At 26.3% G+C, this 25,446-nt stretch overlaps 2 protein-coding genes across 10 annotated transcripts in view; one reads left to right on the top strand and one right to left on the bottom strand.

Annotated features, from left to right (window-relative positions):
- Positions 1–25,446, bottom strand: part of LOC114127068 (PCI domain-containing protein 2) — a 564,778-nt gene that overhangs the window by 444,677 nt on the left and 94,655 nt on the right. The window lies entirely within an intron of this gene.
- The window catches only part of LOC114127075 (protein sickie), an 81,931-nt gene that overhangs the window by 7,716 nt on the left and 48,769 nt on the right, over positions 1–25,446 (top strand). For 6 of the 9 annotated variants that reach the window (XM_050207293.1, XM_050207261.1, XM_050207275.1 and 3 more), the window contains exons 1-3: positions 17,435–17,566; positions 18,329–18,446; positions 19,415–19,467. In XM_050207293.1, coding sequence (XP_050063250.1) covers positions 17,450–17,566; positions 18,329–18,446; positions 19,415–19,467 — 288 coding nt within the window. In that variant the 5' untranslated portion in view covers positions 17,435–17,449. Of the gene's footprint in view, positions 1–5,390; positions 5,557–15,870; positions 15,969–16,604; positions 16,736–17,434; positions 17,567–18,328; positions 18,447–19,414; positions 19,468–22,135; positions 22,359–25,446 lie in introns of those variants that run through there. The other 3 variants (XM_027991197.2, XM_027991196.2, XM_050207283.1) reach the window with 3 other exon arrangements.

The following is a 25,446-nucleotide window of genomic DNA, read 5'->3' as shown; positions in this document are numbered from 1 at the left end:
CACGTACACGACGAAGAACGCGCTGCGGCCGCGCGAGCTACGACGCGCGTGTTCGGTCCGCGTGCGTATACATGACACACGCGGTGAATGGCGTAGGCGGCGGTCACCGCGTCTCCGTACAGCTGCTGCAGCACTCTGCCGCGTGAGTCACGAGCGCGAACCTCGTGAATTTATTTCGTCGCGTCGTTCCCGTTTACATGTGTGTGCACTGCACCGTGGCACGCGCAGGAAACGATCATTTCCGAAATCTGCAACAGTGACGTATGCGCGCGTATCATTGTACCTACGTATGTGCTTATTATTACGTTTAACGCACACGTGTCCACGCGAGCCCGTCGTTCCGCGTTATTTTATTCGGCGGGGTGAAAATGGACGATATATTACACGATAACTTATGATTTATAATATGTTATAATATATATATGTATATACATGTATGGAGTGGTACGTTTTACGTATGAACCTAATTATTTCAAAAAACACAAACAACATATTTAAAAACGATTATATGTTTATTATTTTCCATCGTTACCAATATTTTGTACCTACCTCTGTACATCACTTCAATTATCTAAACTTACAACGGATAAGTGATTAACTACTTGTCCAAAATTTGTTTTTTGTAGATCGAAATACTTTTAATATTATTTTGTTTTAGAAATTAGAATATGAAATTAAAAGTATGTATGTTGTCATTTATAGGTGTAGGTAAATTAAATTCTTACAAAATTATAGCAATAAAAAATCTTTTTTTTTAGTGACTTAAAATTAGGTAAAAAAATATTTTAAAAACATAAATAAGCGCTGTATACATATATATTTAGTGAGATTCACTTTTTTTTATGATAGATTGGATATTTGATATAGCGAATTTGGTAAATACTATATTTTTGAACATGCAGGTTATATAAAAACTATTCTCTTAAATTTTTTTTAGTATCTGTAGTACCTATCTATTCTAAGAACAATGAACATATTAAAATTTTTGTCAAAAAATTGGTTCGAGTAGTTTTTGAATATATATTATAAACTACTTACAAGTTAAAAACATACAATCATTTTTAAATATAATGTATTAAATACCCTGAAAGTCTTTTTCATTTCTATAACCAACAGAGCAATCTTAAATTATAATATAAACAAAAAATTATTCGATTTTTGAGTCGATGCGGGTGAACGTATTATATGGGTTGAAAACGAAACTATAAACGCTTTCTAAGTGTCAAGAAGGGTACTAGATTTGGTGTCATTGGTTCAATAATAGTTACCAAAATTAACAAATACTATAACAAACGCACGATCATTGTTTATATAAAAATAACCTGGCAGTTGTATTGCATCGTTTGTTTAATATTTTTTCTCTTTAATCATCCTGGTGCTCATCTTACGCTATTCATTTCGCGACTGCACGAAAAAAAATTACATTAGGTGTAATACTTAGTATATATTTTGATATTTTTGAATATTAGAATACATTTTTTTGATTAGTTTTAGCTTTTTGTTTTGTTAAAAACTCGACTAAATTAATCAATACCAAAATGTGTCAAAACCAATCACTTTGCCGCAAAACGACCATATGTGTTTTTACATAATTTAAACGGGTATTAAAAAAATATACATCACACGGGATATAAACGCACACCCTCGCATCCCACAATATAATGACGCCACTGCAGTGTACGTGCATTATGTATGTAGCCATGTAGGTACATATACCAAGTACTTACATAATATATTATATTACATAGTATAAACGTAGGTAGGTTGTAGATAAATCGTATACCCGCTACCTATATTATGTATACGTTATTACGTTATATTCAATACATACGTAAAAATGTATCATTATTGTATTTTTATGTGGGTACTATAAAATATATTAACGGTAATGCCCAAAAATTGTAAATGTCGTATTATGGTTTTTATATGGTTTTTATTTCTTAATGCTAGGTAAGATCCAGACAAATAAAAATTTGGCTAATTATTGTCAAAATACATATAAATATAATATACTATTATGATATGGTATAATATATTTTATTAAATATAGTATTATAACACTTATAACTTATGAATTATTATCAAGTTAGTTTCCAGTCACTACTTAAACAATAATTTTTATTTTAAAATTCACATTAAATCAAAAATGCAAAATTCTTACATACACTTACTTTTACTTTTTATTTGATAGGTAGGTGATATAATTTATTAATAATTGATATATAGATCAATAATAGGCTAACGCCTAACAATATAGGCTGCCAACAATTGACCGGATTAAAAAAAAAATATCAACTAGAAGTAAATTCATAACATATAGGTATATTGGTACTTAATAAACAGCCAATCAATTTTAACGTCGCAAAAATGTTAACGACATAGTATTATCTACTTACATAGTAACTATTATATATATATATGTCAATATGATGCATATCAGATTTTAATTGAAGAGAAAAGTTGTTTTTTATGTATTAATTATTTTAAATAGTTGATATTGTTCTCAATACGACTTCTAGTCTAAGTATGTATGCCTAAACCGTAACTAAAAATGTTTAGTAAAATGTAGAAATATAAGATAGATAAATGTAGATATTATAATAAGTAAAATAATATGTAAATACGTGTTATTTTAATATTAAATTTATGTGTACAAAAAAAAAGTAATAAGTATTATAAGTGTAATAGGTGTTAATTACAATTTGTTTATAATTTAAAATAAATATTATTCGATGATTGCAAATGATTTTAAGACTTTAAAGTCTATAAATTCTTGTATATAAATAAAACAAATTATATTTAATTTATTTTATATTTATGGAACAGGAACACCACATTTTATGAAGACTTATAATTTTACATTTAAATAAATTGATAAAATATTCGTGTTTGAATTAAACTAGAAAATTTGTTTACAAAAAAGTGTTGACAAGTGAGTTATGAAGAAACTTGCATCACAAGTGTATAATATGCAAACACAAAGTTAAGAGTTTTCTTAAAAACTTTATACCTAGCTGTACTTATCAACAGAAACATTTTTTTTTCAAAAAAATGTGCTTATATAGTTATATCATTTAATGTTTTTCAAAGATAGTTTAGTTTTTTTAATTCATTACAATTAAAAATTAGAATATACAGTATTTTAAACAACTAAGTTTATATCGTTAAAATGTACTATCGAATTATTTTATTTACTAATTGAACATGATTCATAAAAAATATTTGTCTTTTTTTATACAGGTATTATATATTTATAAAAATGGTACAGAATAGTATTATGCGTTTAAATAAGTATATCCAATTTCTTTATAGGAAAGTATAAATTACAAAAATAAAATACAACTACTAAAATCTTTTTTCAAAATATTTATTTAGAATCTAAAAACATATTACTATTATTTTTTTATATCCATGACACTTTCGGCTGAGCTTATGAAACATTACAATGAACCTAAATGCATCAACCCACGTACATTTTCACACCACGGACGTATTCAAATAATAAATTATATAAATCCCGACGTCATATTCGATATTCAAAGCCAAATAGCATCTATTATATTATAACTAGCTCTATTATGGATCACAAATATGAAATAAGTAATAACAACTCGAGGAAAAGTGTAAAAACCAAATTATTAATTTAGATACTGAATAAAGCAATGCATGTATTTCGTTATTATCTTTAAACTAACTTCAGTGACAATAAGTCTATAAATCATAGGTTTAATATGGTTATTCACTTTCTACATATTTACGCTAACATTTACCTGCAATAATTGAATAATGTAATGAATAACAATATAATTAAAATAATTTTTGATTTATTTAACAATAATATAATCTAAATACTGTTCTGGAAAAATACCTACAATGAAATAAGTAGGTATTTTCAGAGCGATATAAAGTTTTTTTAATTAATTTAATTTTCAGAAATGATAATTGATTTTATAATAAATTAATAATTATTCAGTCATAAATGAAACGCATAATTGCATAATGTTTAATTTTACATAGGATATTTTGTAGGTACAACATTTGACTTGTATTACAATTTACAATATGTTAGACATCCTTAGCCTACTTTTGTGTCTTTGGTATATTTGAGTATTACCTTACTATAGAGGAAATGATATCGAATTTATCAACACAATGTAGGGATACTTTTACAGGATATTGCATCTGCGGAGTGCGTAGTGCGTCTTGCGTACATAAAGGAAACATGATAAATGCACATAGGGTCAACAGGTTATGGCTTCCAGTATATCAAACTCAAAAACACAATCCTTTAATCAAAATTAAGTTGAATTTATTTTATACTTGAGATGTAGATAAATAATAACCTAAATGTATAAATATGAAGTGAAATTATATAGATACAAGATACCTGTTGGCTGTACGTTTCAATATAGATAAACTGTTGATATAAATTTAATATTTTTGAGTTTATTTTCATTTATACAAAATATGATATTAATATTAATTAATAATATCATGTCTTTAATATGAGCTCTACTAGACAACCGGGATTATTATACATTATGTATTCTATAAATTATTGTATATTTATATTTTAAATTTATATACCTGTATATAACTGTTTTATTTATATGTCTTTTTTTAATTTTTAATTTTTAATTATTTTATTATTTGTTATAATATATAATATATATATTTATAATAATTATTTAATAATATGACCTTTTTTCCATTTCGGCTCTTCCATATTTATTAATATATTGGATGGCTCGCAAGTTTCTTCTCGCTGGCCACCCTTGGTATATATACTTAAAATGCACATAGTTTTCATTAATTTCCTAGGAAGCAATTTTGCACAATGCACATGTGACATACATATTCTTAATAATGTTTAACCATAAAGTCTTTCACAAAGTACAAACTCTTAATTCTTATTTGTATGAAAATTTATCTTAAGATTGATGAGGTATTAATTCTGATTCACATTATTTATATAATATACCTATATATTGTGAAAGTTTATTAAAATACTAGTATCTTGTTAATCACATAGTGTATCAATAGTTTTTGTTTTAATACATACGTACTATAGTCTATAATTAATATCTATTATTTTGAAAATAAAATTACTAAGTAAGGCGTAAGGTTAATAATTTTTAAATAACTTTTCTTACCATATAATTGAATTTAAAGTTTTATATATTTTATATGTATGTACTTTATGTATTTAATATTAACTCTAATATAGTATGGTGAATAGCCAGTTAGATATCTGATATCTTGTAAAAACATTTAACCAACACTTGATTCTTTGCTATTATATTTTAATATTATATGAATATATATAAATATTATATTGTAGGAACCATAAGAAAAGTACAAAATTACATAAAATGATTTATTTTATTTAGGGTCGACAAAACATTTCTCAAGATGAAATACAATGGATAGAAAAACTCTATAATAGGGGTCAAGGCCAAAAAATATTGTAATATAATATTTTTATTAAATCAACCATTGTCAATTGTGTGGGTACAATAACATCGAAAGTCAAGACAAACCGACAGACACAACTAGGTACATATTAGCATATTTTATTAATTAATGAATTAATTACTACTTTTTTTTAGATATTTAGGTGTATATTACATATTATAAATATAATAATAGAAATCTAAAAGCCCTTTAAATAATTTTCAAGTTGATTTGTTGATTTTAAAAACCCTGTGAATTGCCATCATTTTAATGAAAATATTTACAGTTTATGCTTTTGAATAATTTCTAATGGTAACAGGTAACTTATATACGTGTGATATATATATTCGAAACAGCAATTACAGCGGCCCATAGTGTAGTAATAAATATAATGGAAGTCGGAAGTATCAGATATGCCTTAGTCCTGGCTATTTTGACAAATTGTTTAGGCTCTTGCAGCTCATTAAACTTTAATCTCCTGGAAAAGGGTGAAATGCCTACAGACCCAGTTTCGCAATCGACCCCCGTTTTATCGTTTTATGTCTATGATATGGTACATATATAAGGCAAGAGTGAAAGACGGAGAGAAAAGGGGAAAAATGTAATATGGACACTTTACGATGGTATATACGCATAAAAGACACTCGGAAGACGTAGAAAAGATTGTTTTCGGTAGAAAATGGGAAACGAAGAAAACGTCAATACGGGCTCAGAATGGATACAGGAGGGGGTTAATAAATTGGATTTCGAACAGAAGAGTTTTTCAAGTTTTATTCAACTAAAGCATATATATCTATATATATGTATAAACAAAAAAAACATTTAAATTGTCTTAATTTTAATTAAATGAAAGTCTTAAAGAATATTTATTCCTGTCAAAATGGATTAGTGCTAAACAAATTAAAAGCATGTAATTTTTAACCATAAATTATTATTCTTTCTTTACCTAACTTTATTTTATATTTTGTACATAAAGATTTACCTTTTACTGTATACTTTTAATTACAGTAATTTTTCTGTTAATGATTTTTGATGATTTTAGTATTTAGTTATAACTTGTAATTAATGCTAGTTATAATATGTAATTTAAAATATAAGCTTGTAATAGGCATACTAGTTTGAACATAAAAATATCATATATCTCCTATATATCAGGTGTTATAGTATTAAAAATATTTAAACAATTCAGGATTACGAACAAAAAGCTTATAGTTTATGGTATATTATTGTAACTGGTACCTTGAATTGAAATGTTGATTTAGCCTCTGGCCAGACATTAACCGACATATTTTATTAGATTAAATTATAAATGGATACTTAGTATAATATATACTTAATGGCTAATGTGATTAGTTAGGTATACGTATAGTGTATCCGTTTCTTAACGCTATGACAAAGTAATCGAATACATTTTATTTATTTATAAAATTATAAACTTAAACTTGGGAATTGGTCATTGGATATATCAGGTAAGAAAATAATAGTCATGGTAAATAAAAGAAACTTTTTGTTGGTTTCGAATAAGTTTAACGATAATCCAGAAAATCTATTATTATTCTTGTAATAAGTAAAATTTTGTTTCGTTTCAAACTCTACTTTACTAATAATTTTTGAAAAAGCTTACTTTTAAAAGGTTTTAAACATCAACAAATCATTACACATTTTACTAGCATTTCATTTATTAAAAAAAAACGTTTGCAGCCTACGGTAACGATAACAATGAATTTCCTAGTAGGATATACATACTCAACTGGTGAATTCAATTATATAAACTTCAACATTCGACTATAATTGTAATCGTTGCTATAAGTAGAAAATAATATGTGCCAAAAAATTAAACATAATTACATTATAATGTCGTTATGTTGGGTATCGTGTATTATTTACTCGTTATGTATGACAGACCACTATAATAATATACACATATGTTGCTATTCTTGCAGACCGTTATTATTACATATTAATTATATAGTTGTCCGGTTCCTCTATTGCGACTATATTATATACTTTTTAGAACTCATAATATGTTATGCATTACTAAAATAATGAAATACTCTATAAATAAAACACTATTTAAATAATACAGCATTTGAAAAATAATATAATTTAAATTCCAGTGCAGCGGTGCATTTCTCAATATAAGAAAAATAATCATGTAGTTATTGCCTCTTTTTGTTTGATTCTATGTATTCATTTAACACAAAGGTGTATGGATCTTTAATAGAATTATTTTCTATAAATATTTAATCACTAACCACAAACATCACAATCACATACATCTATATAATTAAAAAGTGTATAATATTATGTATTTTGTTATTCATATATTTATAACCTGCAGGCGACGGAACTCAATTTATAATTTATAATATTAATGATGATGAGTTTATTCAGTCGGGAATAACAATTTTTAAATAATATTTTTAATGAAAAGCCACTATTGAAAGGTATCGTTATTTATATCGTCCATATTTTAAGTAAATTATTATTAGTGCAAATATTTTTCAGTGATTTATGAGTTTTGACTTTAAAAACTTTTCTTAAACTTTTCTAAACTTTTTATTCAATACTTGTATAACTTATATCATATATTTTTATATTGCTGATCAACAATATTAAAAATGTAAAAAAACAAAAATATTTTTGTAACATCAAAAAAACATTAGGGAAATTAAATACATAAATGTATGTTTCCAACTACGAATTGTTATTTTATTCTAAATATTGTTTCAACTTGTAGTAAAACTGTGCCGATTAACCAGTAAACAGAATAACAGCACCCATTACCTATTTATAGAAGCTGCGAATTCACTATTATTCTTTTACTGCAGTCAAAAAAAGAAAATGTTATTCCCCAAAGGTCTTCTCGGTATGGCAGAAACTGAAAACAACGAAGGTAGGTATGCCAAATAGATTTATTCAAATTGAGTTTCATCGCCTCCGGGTCAAAAGTCTTTCACCCCTCCAAAAGTCGCCAGGTTAATTTCAACCGCTGCTCTTTTACAACCTTTCCATTTACCCTACAAACACCGTTGCACAAGTAACCCTAAACATACGTTTTGACGACCTTTGAACCTGAATTTTAGATTACAGTCTTTGTAATTTAGTATTGCTGTTTTGAAGTAAACATCACATATTTTCAATATTCATACTAAAAACATATGTAGAACTGTAAAAGTAAAATAACATAATATGCGCGTTATATCACGTAATTGTATCATATTCATTGTTCAATGTAATAACTTTTAAATTTTAATACCTAGTGAATAATTTTATTGATTTAATTATATTATGAAATATTTTTTTGAAATGATCAAAATTCTGGTAAAAATTTATAAGTACTAACGATTAAATAAATAATTTATATGAATAAAATAAATAAATAAATATTATTGATTATTACATAACAACGTTTAATATTATAGTAAATCGATTATTACTGTGTACAAAATTCCGTGAAAATAATTCTTTAAGGGTTATTCTAAATTGTATGTATTTTGTTTGTATACAATTTACTACGTTTAATCAGTGGTTACTTGTTCATCAATTTTAATAAAAAAAAACAAAAAAAATACTATATTACAGTAATGATGTTTGCTTTATACTTATATGTATGCATACCATCATATTCATTATTTACGTAACATAATATTGAATTATGATTTTTAACGCATTTATTATTTGTACCCAAACGCAGTGTATTTCTTTTAGATCAAGGTAATTTTTCATGTTATTTTTTATAAGAACAGCTATGCAATCTGCACAATTTTCGTTTAGCTAACACTGTCGTCTTCTCCCCTAATCGATACGACGGTATGTATACTGGCTGTACAATGTCAACCATTACCGTCTACCACACAATACTGCAGCAGGTGAATAGTCTAACATTATAGTATAGTACTGCTGTATTTGTAGTAGTATGTTGAGTAAAAAAAATTGATTTTCTTGGACACTTTTAAAACTTGAACAGAGTGCCGGAGCCAAAGCGTATAGAAAGTCAATCACTGGGTTTTTTTTTTAAGGTATTTCACCGTGCGTTGTGATGTTAGCTTAAGCAACGTAGGCGCGATTATTTCCCCCCTTACGTTGGTTCCTGTTAAACAAATGAATGTCAGAAGGTATAATATAATACCTAACCTATATAAGTATATATCTAGTAGCAACGCGTTGGCTTCGAGTTTTTTTGTTCATAACTAGTAATAATTTATTGTATTTTCAAGTTATAAATGCGCTTGCACTAACAATAGAATATTATTAAAATAAATTAACCTACTAACATTAACTTTTTTTTTTTACTAGTTTAGTTTGGGCATTTTATGAATTCTGATATGGGTGCAGTACGTTAAACTTATTCATAAAAAATGTAAAATAATTTTAAGAATTATTATTTTTATAATAATAAACTTGGCAATTTCATGCCGCTAAGCATTTAAACTTATTACACAGATGGTAATTATAATATTGTTTCCTAAGATTAAAAAATGTTTAAAAAATATCAATTTATCAATTTTCTGCTACAAATATAACTATGATTTACTAAAAAAATTATTTTAAGGTAAATGTGTAATTTTTTTTTTATTTCTTTAAAGACTATATATTAAATTGTTAATCTACTCGTAATTATAATTTGATATTTACTATTAAATACAGCTATCAATATAATATTATTTATACCTAGTAAATTTATAAGAAAGTGAGTGGTCTTACGCAATAGTGTGTAAGTACCTTTATTAAAATTGTACCAGAATGAAATGACATTACAAAATAATATTTCAAAATATAACTGTCAGAAAAATAAAATAATAGACTATTTTGAAAACATTATGTTTTTATTTATTATTTTATACGATTCATAACATCTTTGAGGTTTGTTGAATACTTCAACTAATGTTATATTTTTTAATTGTTAATATACTTATTGGCTTATTAATGATATCTAGATATTTTACTTCCACTTTCATGTCAAATTAATCAGTGATCAGTGTATATATAGTATATATTATATACGTATCATATGTAATAATAACGGTTCTAGTCTGTTTTCCAGTTTGTCTCCCGACTTTTCCCCCTTCAAATTGTTCATCGGTTTTAATTCCATTATCGTCTTTCCAGTCCTTTATTATTCTTTTAGTCTCCCTTCTATTTTCAAAATTCAGGATCTCTAAAATTCAGTTTTAAAATAAATAACTATTTATCTATCTATGGCTATTACGTATTTTGTTTATTTCTTATACTTCGTTACTGAAACAATGGAAAACCAATTTTCCAACTTAATATAAATAGACTAAATCATTATAATCTTTAAGACTAATCAATTTACATAGAAAGCTAATAAGCCTAGTAAAATTATATAACGCTATTTTTAGTGATTTTTTCGTTTTATGTTTATTACGATGTTTTTTGGTTCTAAAATTAAAAATTTAGTTGTTATTTAAATATGTATGATGAATAACTATAATTATTATCGTACAATACATTCTCAGAACAAAAAGAAAACAATATGTTTTTATTCACTCAATAGTTTAAAAATATTATAAATTAAATACTTATTTATTATACACACTATAGACATCATGGTTATATTTTGATGCATTTTTTAACAAAAAATAAATAAAATGACTGTAAACTTTTTTTTAAAGATTGTAATTTCGATTTTCTACATCACTTAGTATAATCCGCATTTGATCATAATAACCGATTATTATTGTCCCAAAAGGAGAAAGATGGGGGCCATAATTCAGATCAACGAGTTATAATTGGATATGCTCGAAGAACCTTGTTACTGCTTGGTTTCGTTTAAGTACAGAGGTATTGTAAGCAAGTGTTGTGTGCAAAGGACTACACACTTCATCCAGGTGCTTTTAAATCAGCCTGGAGCGGACCTGGGAAAACTTGATTCCCCCGAGAGAAACTCGACCGTCCAATAAATAAACTACGAGCATGCAACGTTTTTGCCCCCGGAAAACTCGATTTTCCACTGCAATTTCCACCTCCGCCAATATGTGAAAACGCTCGACCGAAATTTATACCTCCTGAATTCGGTAAAATACGTTAAATCTCAAAAACCTTTTCCGGTAAAACCGATCTCGTGTTTTAACCTAATAGTAGCGATTAATTATTATTAACGAGCACGTATTGTCGTATGTTTAAACTCTACGGCAGTAAAGTTTTGTAAAAGTTGCCAACACATATTCACCGAATATAAACTTTATAGCTTATTTTCCACGATATGTTCCATTCTACAGTTTCTGTAAGTCTCATGTGTATATAATATGTTTTATTCGCAACACGTGTCCTTCTTGGATCAATACGTAATACATAAATATATGTATTCCCCATTTCTCCATATGAAAATATCAATAATATGTGTATATTTAACTACTTTTAGCAAATAAATAAATAATTAAGACATAGAAAAAATTATTCTGCATTCACTTAGATAGTTATTGATGTTAAATTTACCTTGATATTTACTTTCTTTTCTTTTCAATTTTACAAAACGAAAGAAAATAAATCAATATTATAACCTTATATTAGGTCATCATATAATAACTACAAGTAAATTATGTCTACGCATATACTATACTAAAAGTACGAAGCTTACTACATTTTAATATTATTTGATAAATTATTTACCTGCTTTTTTTTTATTTTAATAAATAATATGGTTGTTATTTCTAATTATTATAATTTATAAACTTATCAATTCAAATATTTCCCCGTATAGAATAATTTTGAATTTCGTTTTAAGTAGATTTTATTAGTTATACACCATTTTTATTATATTAGAGATGAAAAAAATTTACTTGTTTTATTCTTACATTTAACTTACTTAGACTCTAATTCTATTTCTGTATAATATTATTATATGTATTTACATACTACATTGTATAGTGTAAACTATATTAACATAATATCAAGAAGAATTTATTAGTTTTTATTAATTGAAATGTTAAATTATTGACGCTTAAGAGCATTAAATTTTATAAAAAATATAATAACAATTGCAATTTTTCATTTAGTATTTTAAACAATTTTAATTTAACTTATAAGTATAAATGTGTATAATAGTGAAATAAAAAATATATTTGGTCTGGTTTAAAATTAAGTTTTTGTGTATATGTAAAATAAATATTAAGTAACATAAAAAATTAAAATTAAAATAACTCGTAATTGTTATAAATAATAATGCTTTTTTAATATTCCCAAATAATAACTTATTCTGGATAAAATGTATAGATAATTATGAACAGTATACAAATATAAACTACTTGTTTTTGTAAGGGTTTGTTTAACTGATCGCGTGTCAACATACGTCAAACGAAATACCCGTTAAGTCATCACGCAAATATTGAATTTGCGAGCACAAAAAACAAAATAATAATAATGAATGCATTTACGTAGATGTCATCAGGTACATATTTAAATAAAAATATTCTTGTATTTACATGTATATTATGTTTCATAATCATAAACAAAAAAAGTTTTGATTCATTATTTTTATGCGATATTTTCATTTTACCTTGCTATACCTAGAGTGTTTACGGTACAAGATAACAAAAGTCATATTTTATTCGAAATAGTATCTCGCTTCGAGCAGATACTGTTCGCATAGCCTTTTTATAAATGCCACAACCGTAGGCTCTTTACGGTGCCATTATTCGTGTGTAATTTATTTTTCATGGATTCTTTCGTATAGCTAATGCGCTTTTCTTTATGGTTTCGGAGAGCGAGTAAAAACAGGGAAAATGCAAATCGTCGAGATGTGAAGAAAATAACCGTGAAATATTATTTGTTGTAAAACTATATAATTCGCTGTTGTTACATTTCGGCCATCCTCCCTCATAAGACCTTATGAAAAATAAAAAAATAAAAATATACGTCCAAATTGATTAAAAGCGTAGACCCGAGTGCAGTAGATTAGGCCAAAGAAAAAACTATAATAAGAAAATCCTGTGCTTTTGCTGAGGTCGTAAAACCAACCTTTGAACGTGAAAAATAAAAAGTTTCTTGGCTTTACTGCGAACTGCAAGACCCTGGGCGGTATTTCTTAAAACCTTATACACACTGCACGAGAAACGGCTCAGTCGATTTGTAATGTAATTCACCGCCGACTCTTCCCTCATCCTGTCCATTTCTGAGGCCCAGATTATAGTACTCCCTAGCTTGGTTTCAGAAATATTACGGGTAAAAGTAAACTTTTCTCCTGCATCTCGGAAAGGTATACTTTTTCACGTAGTCTTCACTTTTCTGTCAACAAAAAGGGTCGCGTGTAACTATGGCTATGTAGTATGTATGTGTATATATGTGTAAGTGCAGAAAAATTATTGAGTTTACTATATATACATATTACATAGAACGCTGGCTGCAAGTCACAAATGGGGTTGGCAGATATGATTTTGAAAAGTGTAGTATTGTATGGCCTATAGTATTAACACTCCTGAAACCCGATATTAACATTTTACTCAGGTACCTCATGTTTTAAATTTGTATATTTTGTAATTTTTTGTCGATCATTTTGTATGAAAATAATAATGTACGAAATAAAAATATTTTGGACAAGATAATATCTTATTATGGAGAAACTTTGTCCGTACATAATGAGCGTACTTGAAGAACTCACTTTAGTGACATAGAATATAATATTTATTATGATAAAGTGATTATTATGAGAGTATTATTACTTATTAGTTTATTACTATAAAAGTTGAAAAACAATGATGAATTATTTCATTCGTGAGTTACAAATGATTCTGACCGGAGCTCCGTTAAAACTTAAAACCACGCTTACTGAGATTTTATTGCCAACATTTTTCGTAGATTTAGTCTGTCGGTAGTTTTTCGTCGTATATATAAGAAAACTACAACAAAAATGACCTTTCCAAAGTACCAACTCAGGATAAGATTTTACCATTTCAAATCTATAAAAATGCTTTGGAGCTTTTTTATTACAAAAAGAAATGATTCTGCATTATAAAAAAAAAAGAAAAACATTATCGTAAAACCACTAAAACCCTAAAATGATAAAATTTATTAAGATTAGTTATTTTGTACACACTACACTATTACATAAATGGCCTAAACGTGTTTTATTAAAATATTTGAGTAAAATATATCAACGTGTTTGACAAATAATCGTTATCATACATCATAATATGTGTCTAGTGATGCATTTTAATAAAAATCTTATTTGAAAAAAAGAAAAATGTGCTAAATTTAAAACCAGGACTACAATCACATTGCTAGTCAAAGTGGTAATCGTAAATATATCAATACATCCATATATGTATAAATGAGTAACATTTTATGTCGGTATGTAGTCGTATGTATATGCGTACATACGTACGTACACTATATACGGCGTGCATGAAAGTTTAGGGAAACTCTAAATTTGTAGAGGGGATCACATATGATAGCATGAAACGATTAATTTAATGTATATTATATCTACTGTTGAGTGTTATGTTCTGTATTTGCAGTGCTATATATACTATTATATATCCGGATATCCCTTTGCTATAAAAAGGAAATAAACGCTCACTATTCACTAGGTCTTAGTCTGCCACAAAACCATGTAGTGTTTATGAGTGATGATACTGTTATTAGGTACCTACAAAATACCGAAAAGATAATACTATAGTAATACTTTTGTAAGTTATAATATTTTCGTATAAACTTATTTGTACAAATATAGTAGTCAGAATTAACGTATTTTTATTTTATTTTACATTATAAATCTAAATAATTGTAGTTGTTAATATAATATCCAAGTACCTATATAGTTTGAAATTTTTATAATTAAAATTTATCATCGATTTTACTTTTATTATTTAGATTTTTATAAATTAATATCTGTTTTATACTCTAAAACCTGTAAGTTTATTATATGCATCAATGCATTGCATCATGTATCATGGATATATTGTGTAAACAACGATAATGATATTGCTAACGACTTTTATAACGTATTTCAAATACATAATGTGTAAAACTAAGGTATTACAATATTTTTTTAACGGAAATGCAAATGAACTCAAATATATTATTAAAATAAATTAATAAATATAATTTTGTAGCATGAGCTGCAGTAAAACCATTGGAGGGTACTATCTAGTACGCCGTATACCATCTGGTATATATTTTTCTATGAATATCGATCACGGATAACGGTGTCTAGAAATTATATTATTTTAAGTGTTCTTATGACCGCAAAACACTATTGTTGTATTCAAAATCGCATCGAATTAACTGCGGTAGTGAAGTATGGTTAGTGTATTTAAATATAGAAACAAGTATGAACATTAACGATTAACGAAATCAAATTGATATTTAGAGCTCTTTAATTCTAAATTATATTAACTTTACTATTCAACTTAAAGCATACAACTTATTTTACGTTTGTTTGTTTCATTACAGGAATATTCACTCCAGTCACCTAATGGCCAACAACTTAATGGAGATAACTTGGACACCGTCCATGAAAAACAAACTAAAATAAAAAACATTACTTTTTGGTAAGGCTGCATACACAGTACACACATGCTCATTCTGCGTGTTATATTTTTAAACAGTAATATGGCTGGATAGTACCATATAATTTTAATAAACTCTGGCTAGGTACTTTCGATTTTGACGATTCACAAAACTAATCTATTTTTAGATATTTACACACTAACTTTAACGTGCATAATATTATTTTTTATAACTTAATAATTACAAACGTTACTTTATTGGCAATTGAACAAAAAAAGTTTTACTTTGACTTTAATGAAATTATTTTATTAGGTAACTAGATATTGTTTATTAAATAAAATAATTGTTTAAAATTTAAAAAAAAATATATCCAAACATAGATGAAGTGTATATAAACTCCATAATTGCGAGAATAATTTATATTGATTTTAGTTATTTTTATTATTATTATACAATGAAACTAAAAACAATCTTATCTATTTATGTCATAAGTAATTTAATCAACCAATTTTGATGATGAATTTGTAAATTTTATAAAAAAAAGACTCAAGTTAATTTTTTATGAACTTTTTCACTTAAAAAAAATATATTTGAACTGACTAAATATTTTCAATTTTTATTTTTGTCGACTTAAACTGACATTTTATTTTATGTAACAATTCTTCAATTACTTTTAGTTGAATGAACTCGTCAAAGGAAATTTATATCATCAATATCAATGTCGGGATGCATCAGGGTATCCCGGACGGGAGTCCGAAATGATAACTCTGTGCAAACGCATCAACAACAGTATGCACAAATAATTAAGGTAATTTTTCTAAAAATAATAAACTTATTTGATAAAAAAAAAATATAAAAGTAATTATTGTGGAGGGTAATAATAATAATAAGACCCCTGGAGGCTAATATTTTCCACAAAATTAATGACAGAAACTTCCCTACATAAATAATTTTAGATGATTGGTAAGGGTTATAAAAAAGAGAAAATTATTTTATACGATCGTACAAATTGAATAAAGTATTTTTTATATATGTATATTCAAACCAAATCACGAGATTTATAACAAAATACAAATCATTTCAAAATTATTTTTTTCATTGGAATAATTATATAAATGTATTTAAGAGTAACCTATACGTTTTGAAAATTGCAGTTATATGATTGAAGTAAAATATAAATGTTAAATAAAATTACATAGAAAAAATAGCAAGCATATTATAATATTTTATGTCTGTATTAAATTTACTATTTCAATCATGATTCAGCACTCACTGAAACTTAACTCAATTATAAACACAAACATTTGAAATATAACATATAAATACTGATTATTTGGATTTTCGTTGTTAAGGCTGTAAATTGTTTTACATAATACATAATATTTTATTTGCATATAAAATATTAAATACAGCAATTACAGAATGAAATTAGTCTATACAAATTATAATATTATATGCATTGTAATATCAAAATGCGTATTGTGTATACTCTATTATGATTCACTAAATCGTAGAACTACAGATGCCCCTAGAAGTTGATTTCAGGCTACTAAAATTACACGCATGTATTATTATAAACATTAATATCACGTTATTTTATTTTATCAATTGCTATGGAATCACTATACAATTTAAATACGTAAGTAATTCAAAAATTAAAATATCGCACGATTACTTTTAATTTGTAATTTTAATTGTGATGGATTAAAGCGATATAAAATATTATTGTTTTTCATATTTTTACGTATTTTTATGCCGAGCTTTTAATTATTATAATTTATTATTATTACTATTTCTATAATTTCTTTTAATTACATGCTGTTCATTACTTCTGAAACTGTTAGTCGGATACGGTGGAATTTACGGGTAGAGTGTCTAAAAACGGCAGTGTTTCCCGGGTAGCGATTAACGATCTCATTTAGACATTAATTATAGTGAAAACTTGCATTATTTATGACCCAAAATACTAAAATGGTCTTCATAATTAAGGCTTTTGCTGAAATATAGTAAGCATCCTTTTCACCCAATTAAAAAGCTGAGATATCCCTTATGTGTACAATAAAAAATAATTGTTTAATACATTTTTCGTTGCAAACACCTGATGCACGACTCTACAATATATTAAAAGTAATATTTTTACAAATAAAAATTGATTCTAGCTATTATATGAATATTATATAACATGTTGATCAAACTATAAGCTAATAAGATCTGTTGTGTATTGCATTAATTTATTTTGTTTGAATGCCGTAATACTGCTTTAGTGATTTAATTTCATCTGAGTTTAATTTGTATAACTAAAAATCAATAAAAAAAACTTGTTCATTTTTTGTCACTTTTAAATGTGTACTTAATAATTTACAATTTAATAGGTAGTTAATAAATTATTTACTGATTTCAGGTTTATACGGACTGGGCAAATCATTACTTGGATAAAGCCAAATCAAAGAAAAACATTAAAGATTTGCAACAAGATTTGGCTGATGGTGTTCTGCTTTCCGATCTCGTGGAAACAATTTGTGAGTTAATTGAATAATTAAATATTAAATTGAACACGTCATTTATTATTAATATAAAATCAAATGCATCAAATTTATCTCCCTATTGATCTGCAATGAATAATAATATTATAAAACATTAATTGTGGTGTCACTTATTATTTATATAAAACTATATAATTTCAATCATAGAATATTTTATGAGTAAAAAAGAATTATTAGTTATTATATTGCACAAAATAACTCAATTTATATGGCCAGGGACGGCAGGAACACTGTATAAAAAATAAAAACCCTACAATTCGGTTAATATGTAATTTAAAATTTAAGATCATATTTTATACAGTAATTTACAGTGATTTAAGGCTTATAACTTTTAGTTATAAACTTTATAATTTATAATTATAACTTAATAGCCTTTTGTACTACAGCAGTACAGCTGATTCTAATTAATCGTTATGAATTCATACATAATAAACTCTTTTTTTTTATTTAATCCTTTAAAGGAAAACAATCGTAGTTGATTAATTTCTTGTCGCATTGACACTGACTGTTTTAGTATAATATAATACGCTAACATAAGCTCATTATGTATTTCTTGTTAACACCGCAGATAATGAAATTTAAATCTTCTTACTATAAAAAATAAATTTTATTGCTTTTCTAGAGAAAAAAAACAGATTAAAAAAAATGTCCGAGTTAAACACCGTATTTGAGTTCATAAAAAAAAATATTACACATAATATAATAATATAATATTATGTACGGAGGTCGAGGAACTCGAACACATGAGTTCGATGAGGTATAGGAAATAAATATCATACAAATATAGTGATCAACAATATATGTAATTTTGACTGGACGGTTGGCACCGTGACAGGTTTCTTTATAGCATTTTGGTTTTACGATGTAACGTTTAATACTGGACGTGGAAATCCCGAAAATCCATATAAGACATTATATCCCGTCGCTTTTACGTATATTTTCAGGCAATCATCGGTTGCCGGACGTGAACAGGAAACCAAGAACGCATTTACAAATGGTAAGTAGCTTGTCGTTACAATATATATTATATTATATATGTAGGTACTTCTACTCGAATTATGTATCGTGTCGGTTAACGAACGCGTATTACACTATTACGTCAGGTGCGAGGATAAAAACGAAATAAAATCGTAGATTATAGCGCGTGTAATGTGCTGTGTACAGTTTCTTATCGGCCCGGCGACCGTATAGACTTCCGAGACGCGGACGGTGTTGAACGGGAGGGGCGGACGAGATGTCAAGGAAGGGGAGTAGAAGAAAATTTATAAATTTAAATATTACGCGCACAACCATATAGGTGTATAAGATACTCGCTTAGGGGACACACGTCTTGCGCGCGTTTAACACACTTTGCCGATCAGCTGACTCGGGACAATGATAAGCGCGTGTCCAAACCTGTTTCACGTGTACAAAAGTATATAATTACAAGTATATGTATATATTATTATTGTATAGCCGCTTCCATCTGACCTACAAAACTCCTGCTTGCATTTTGTTTATGCTTTATAGCCATGCAATACACACTTACACACACGAACTCGCTCGCACGCACCACACACGCACGCACTAAGTCACTATAATCCACCTATATACATTTCTGGGCGCCGTTTTGAAGGTTAAACGAGGAGAAGTTTACATATTATTCGATTAACGACCCGCCTCTGACCTCCAATACTGGAGCCACCGACGACGACGTGTCCGAGACACGCGGGAAATAGGTACCTCGTATATATTATAGCCTATATATCATAGTGGTAGTAGTCCGTTTGGGTCCGAAAGAAAGTTAACCGCGTAAATCATCATGTGCCTGTATCGTGTATGTATATCAGTGTGATATTACACTCATCGATATTGTCATCGACGAATAATTCGCGTCTTACCTAAATATTATGCAGTTGTGCTGCAGTGCGTATAAGCGACGTCAATACAGTATTGTGCGGAATTAAAACGCGAACGCTGTACCTATCTGAATTCCGAATGTGCAATAACGGAAATCACTAAACGACCTGTCCCAATGTGAGTGTTTATGACACGTATATAGTGTTACATTATACTTCGGCGAGCACGTAGTTATATGTTTTAACAATATTATCGTTTCCTTTCCTATAATAATAATACGTATATTATACACCCACGACGTAGCTAGAATTCGGAACCGATCGTTTTCCAAACGGTTTTCTACGGAAGATTTAGGACAGACGGTCGTCGCAATATAATATATCTGACACATATAGATTCCCCGAGAACAAATGAAATATGAATGGATTTATATAAATCAAAAATATAGTGATGAGCAAATTAACCGTTAAATATGCATAAGTAATATAACTAAAGTTATCTAAATAAATAATTATTGTATATCAGTTCGTTTAAAAATAAAGTTAAATATTATAAGATGGGCATTCATGATGATAATATGTTAAGTCTGATGAGACATGAAGTATCTAAATTACACATTTTAATAAAAAAACGAAAATCGAAGAAATCATTTTTTTTATTAAGATTTTTCTTATCTTTAATAGTGTAATACATTACTGCAGTTGTAGTTACTGTACTCGTACCTATTACAAAAGAGTAATACCTATTACAATAAATAATTCTAATCAATATAATAATTATACAATATAAACAATAAAAAATACGTTCTAAAATGATGTGTACTTAGAGATATGTAACAATAAATGTTAGTACGTACTAATTTGCTATTATCTTAACACGCCGATAATATATGCAAAATATATAGGTATATGTAATTGTCTGTTCTAGTTATTAAACATATAAGTGATAAACATACATATATATAATATATATATATTATACTATTATAGAACATTTAAATTGCAAAGAATACATTCAATTCATATGGTTCATTATTGAAACTCTAATTTTCCGTTATCGTAGCAAAAAAAAAGTTTAACCAAATAACCGCTCATTCGTGATTTACCGTAATCGTATATTAAATCAATACACTAGGGTTACCAGGACGAGTTCTCAAAATGCACATGATGTCGTGATTATTATTTATTGCCCATTAATTTGTTATTGTTTATATAGGTTACACTTTTAAACTCAGGAAACCATATACTTATACATATACCATTAAATAAAACTGACCTACCAAAACGGTCAATGTCAAGTGTACATATTTTATGTTAATTTGTTTTGCACGTATGTAGTAATGTATATACTAAAAATAGTATCAAATATAGCACACAAACGCTCAAATTAATAGGTAGGTACTTATATATAATATATATTATATATACATTAAACATACGTAACCCATTGGCCATCATTATAATGTTTATTATTTATATTTATTTTTGTACGTACATTAAACATAAACTATAATAATATAATATCTAGTTGAAATTTGCGAAAGTTGTTCTTTAAAAATGTAAAACATATTTATTTACATTTTTCTTTTTAAACGCGCGTTATTGTTCACTGTTTGTAGTGTATTACAGAAAGTTGAAATCTACGTAGCACAGCCGATCGATAAAATTAAAATTACGTTATAATAATCCTTATAAGTAGGCACACGGAACGGTTAAAAAAAAAACAATAATAATAATAAAAAATAATAATAATAGTGGGTGCTGCCATACGATTATGTTGTCGGTGTCCGTGTCGGTCTACAACATAGCGTGGAGAAACAGTGTGCTGTGAACTGTACCAGCGGATAGACCGGTTCTCGTGTTCGTATGAAAAATAAAATACTAAAATCGCGTATCCGTCTGTGAATAAAAATATTTCTTATTTTTCGAAACATTTAAAATTAAATTATGGTTAAACTTTTTAGTGAAAATAATATATCAAAAATATAATTAATTTGATATTTAAGATGACCTGCAGTTGATACAATAAACATTATAATGGACAAATAAAGTAAGTAACAAAATTAATAAAGTATAAGGTACTTACTCAAATTTAGCATACTGAAAATTATCACATCTGGAAAATAATTTATAGGTAATTTATTACAATTTACAATAATATACCTACTTATAATATGTATTCACATTTTTTTTAACAGCACATTTAATTAATCATTCATGAATTTTTAGAAAAGGGTTTTGAGTGTTCATAAATATTTAAATATTTTTAAAGTGTATTGAAAAATGTTTAAATGGATACTAAAATTATAATTTTTTAATATTCCGAATATTTCGAATATTAGCAATTTTAAATGCATAACAACAAAATAGTTCATTTTTAATATTTTACTATGATGAATATCATCTCGAATATTATTTATAATTACTGTATCGTCTGTAATACATTTTTAAGTACCTAACACATTTTTACTTTAGATTATACTTAACTAATATTTTATACTATGTATAACTTGTAATTTGAATTTTTTATTTTTATTTTTTCGATAATATTGATTATCTATTTTAAATACTTTTTAAAAGTTTTTACATTATTAAATTTAAATTTTTGGTTTAAAATTATAAATTAAAATCACCTCGTAGTATAATATTGAATAACTGAATAAATCTATTTAATACCTACATGGCTATATGTGTAGGTATAATATACGATATCGTATTATTGTGTACTGTAATAAGTATTATAACTGTTTAATTTTAAATGTATGTATTATATAATTAATCATATGTTTAAGAGTATAGGATGTAATTGTATTCACGTTAAAAAATATTATTATATATGTAGAATAGTAGAATATAATTTTCAAATATTTTGGATTAATATAATAACGTATTTTATAACTAAATTAACACTTATTTCCTTTTTGTTTGATAATTAAATGTTAATCACTTCACTTATTTCAATAATTTTTTAACAATTAAAGTAAGAGTCAACACAGTTTAAAACTATTCTTACAATAAATATACAATTTGTACAGATTTTTAAATAAAAATGATTCGTATTTGGTATTATTTGTTATCTCTACAATCATATTGTAATCTTGACCTCACTGTCATTTGAGATAAATACTAATATTAAAAAATTTACCGTTATTTTTTATTATGAAAATGCGAATTTGGGTTATAGATTCCGATTGAAGCGAGGAAACTATTCATTTTATAATTATTTTTTTATTTATCACATCGTTTAATTTTCGGTTAATAATATTCAACGTAACGAACATATTCAAACATTTTCATGCAGCACTTCAATATCTACATAGATTGTAAATTTAAATCAGATTTTTTCTAAATTATAAAATCATTCAGAAGTTGACAAAAAAGCTTCGAAAAAAATATATAATAGCTTTTTTTAAACAAAATCATGACCATTTTTCGAATTTCACTCAGACTTGTCTTTTCAAACACATACATTTCAAATACAATAATCACTCGTCATAGTTTTCGGACTATAAAAATACACGTCCCAGTAGCCTAACCTTTTATCGCAGTATTGAAACATATATATTTATATTGTTAAAATAATTATTGTTTATATTTAAAAACTAGTAACTATTCAGATATTTATGAATTAGTTTTTATCAAACCATTATATTGCACGTACTATTATAGAGTACACATTCTAAGAATCAAATACATACTTAATAATACTATATGCATATTGATATATTGTGTATACATTAAGTATACACGCCTACTTTATAGGTACAATCATTGCCTACATTCATACTAACATTTTTATAAATTATAATTATTAAATGATAAAAAATAATAATATGTATTTAATGAATACATATTATTAAAAGAAAAATAATTATAATATCATTATATAATGTTAATATCATATTTAATAAATTTAAAATATACGAGTACAGAATACAAAAATTATTATTTTAAAAATAAATATTTATGAATCTCTCTCTTTTTTTAAGTATAAATAGTCAAAAAAAATATCAAACAAAGTATAAAATAAGAAAATATAATATTAAATTACTCATAACATGAAATGAAACCATTTACGTTTGCATTTTGTATACAAAGTAAATTGCATTAATAATAATTTCATTTATATTTACAATTTTTTATTTCGATCGTGCTTCTTGTGTCAACTTAAACAGTTTTATCGTGCTCGAAGTTTAAAATAGATTATATGGTATCATTTAGACCAAAACTGCTTTGAAGTCTTAGACGAGATTTTTAACAATAAATAATGTACCTAGACAACATTTTTAGTCGCCAAATAATACCAATTGTCACGTTTCACATGGAAACCTGCGACTTCATCTCTGCAGCCATTAACAGAAAAAGAAAGACAGAAAAAGAGACACAGTGAGTCGAGAGAGAACAATAATTGTCAATTTTGTCACGGATAACCTTGGTATTTATTTTTATGCGGTCCACATCATTGTAGTCTGCTTCTCGTCTTGGAAAAAAAAGGATCTTTTCTTTGCGTTTATAATGCGAAAACAATATTAGCTAATATGAAAATCATGCACGAAAACGTCCACATAATTGTAACGGTAATAATATTAGTCCGTTATACTAGTCGTATTAGGTAAAAGTATATAAATGTTGTACCTATTTAATTTTTGAAAACTATAAATAATAATATTCTAAATACAGTCTGTTAATTGTTCTAATAATATTAATATATTTTTATTTTATAATAAATTGCTTTGAATTATAATGGAATCTTCATCATCAAATCGTTGTTATAGAATATTTAAAAAACAAACCCTTTGGAATTTGAAAAAAAAACGCTCTTAATAAATCAAATTTATTTCAAATTATTAAAAAAAAATAAATTGAAATGTACATAAGACATAGACATAACACATATTAGGTATAGTTGAAAAAAGTAGTATTTTGTCTACTTCCATATCTGCTTTAACGAATGATATACAATAATTATTTTTTTTTTTACAATACCTATTACATTTTTTAATCCCTAGTTATCTTATATAATGCAATTTATAAAGTACCTACTGAATATTTATCAGGAAACTGGAGTACAAGATGGAATACAATAATAAAATAAATACTTAATACAAGAATAAAAAGTATATGTATAAACTATTTAA

Source organism: Aphis gossypii, chromosome 1 (genome assembly GCF_020184175.1).
Source record: "Aphis gossypii isolate Hap1 chromosome 1, ASM2018417v2, whole genome shotgun sequence".
In the NCBI taxonomy this organism is placed as follows: Eukaryota; Metazoa; Arthropoda; class Insecta; order Hemiptera; family Aphididae; genus Aphis; species Aphis gossypii.
Note: the sequence above shows the minus strand (reverse complement) of the source record. Positions and strands in the feature narration are given on the sequence as shown.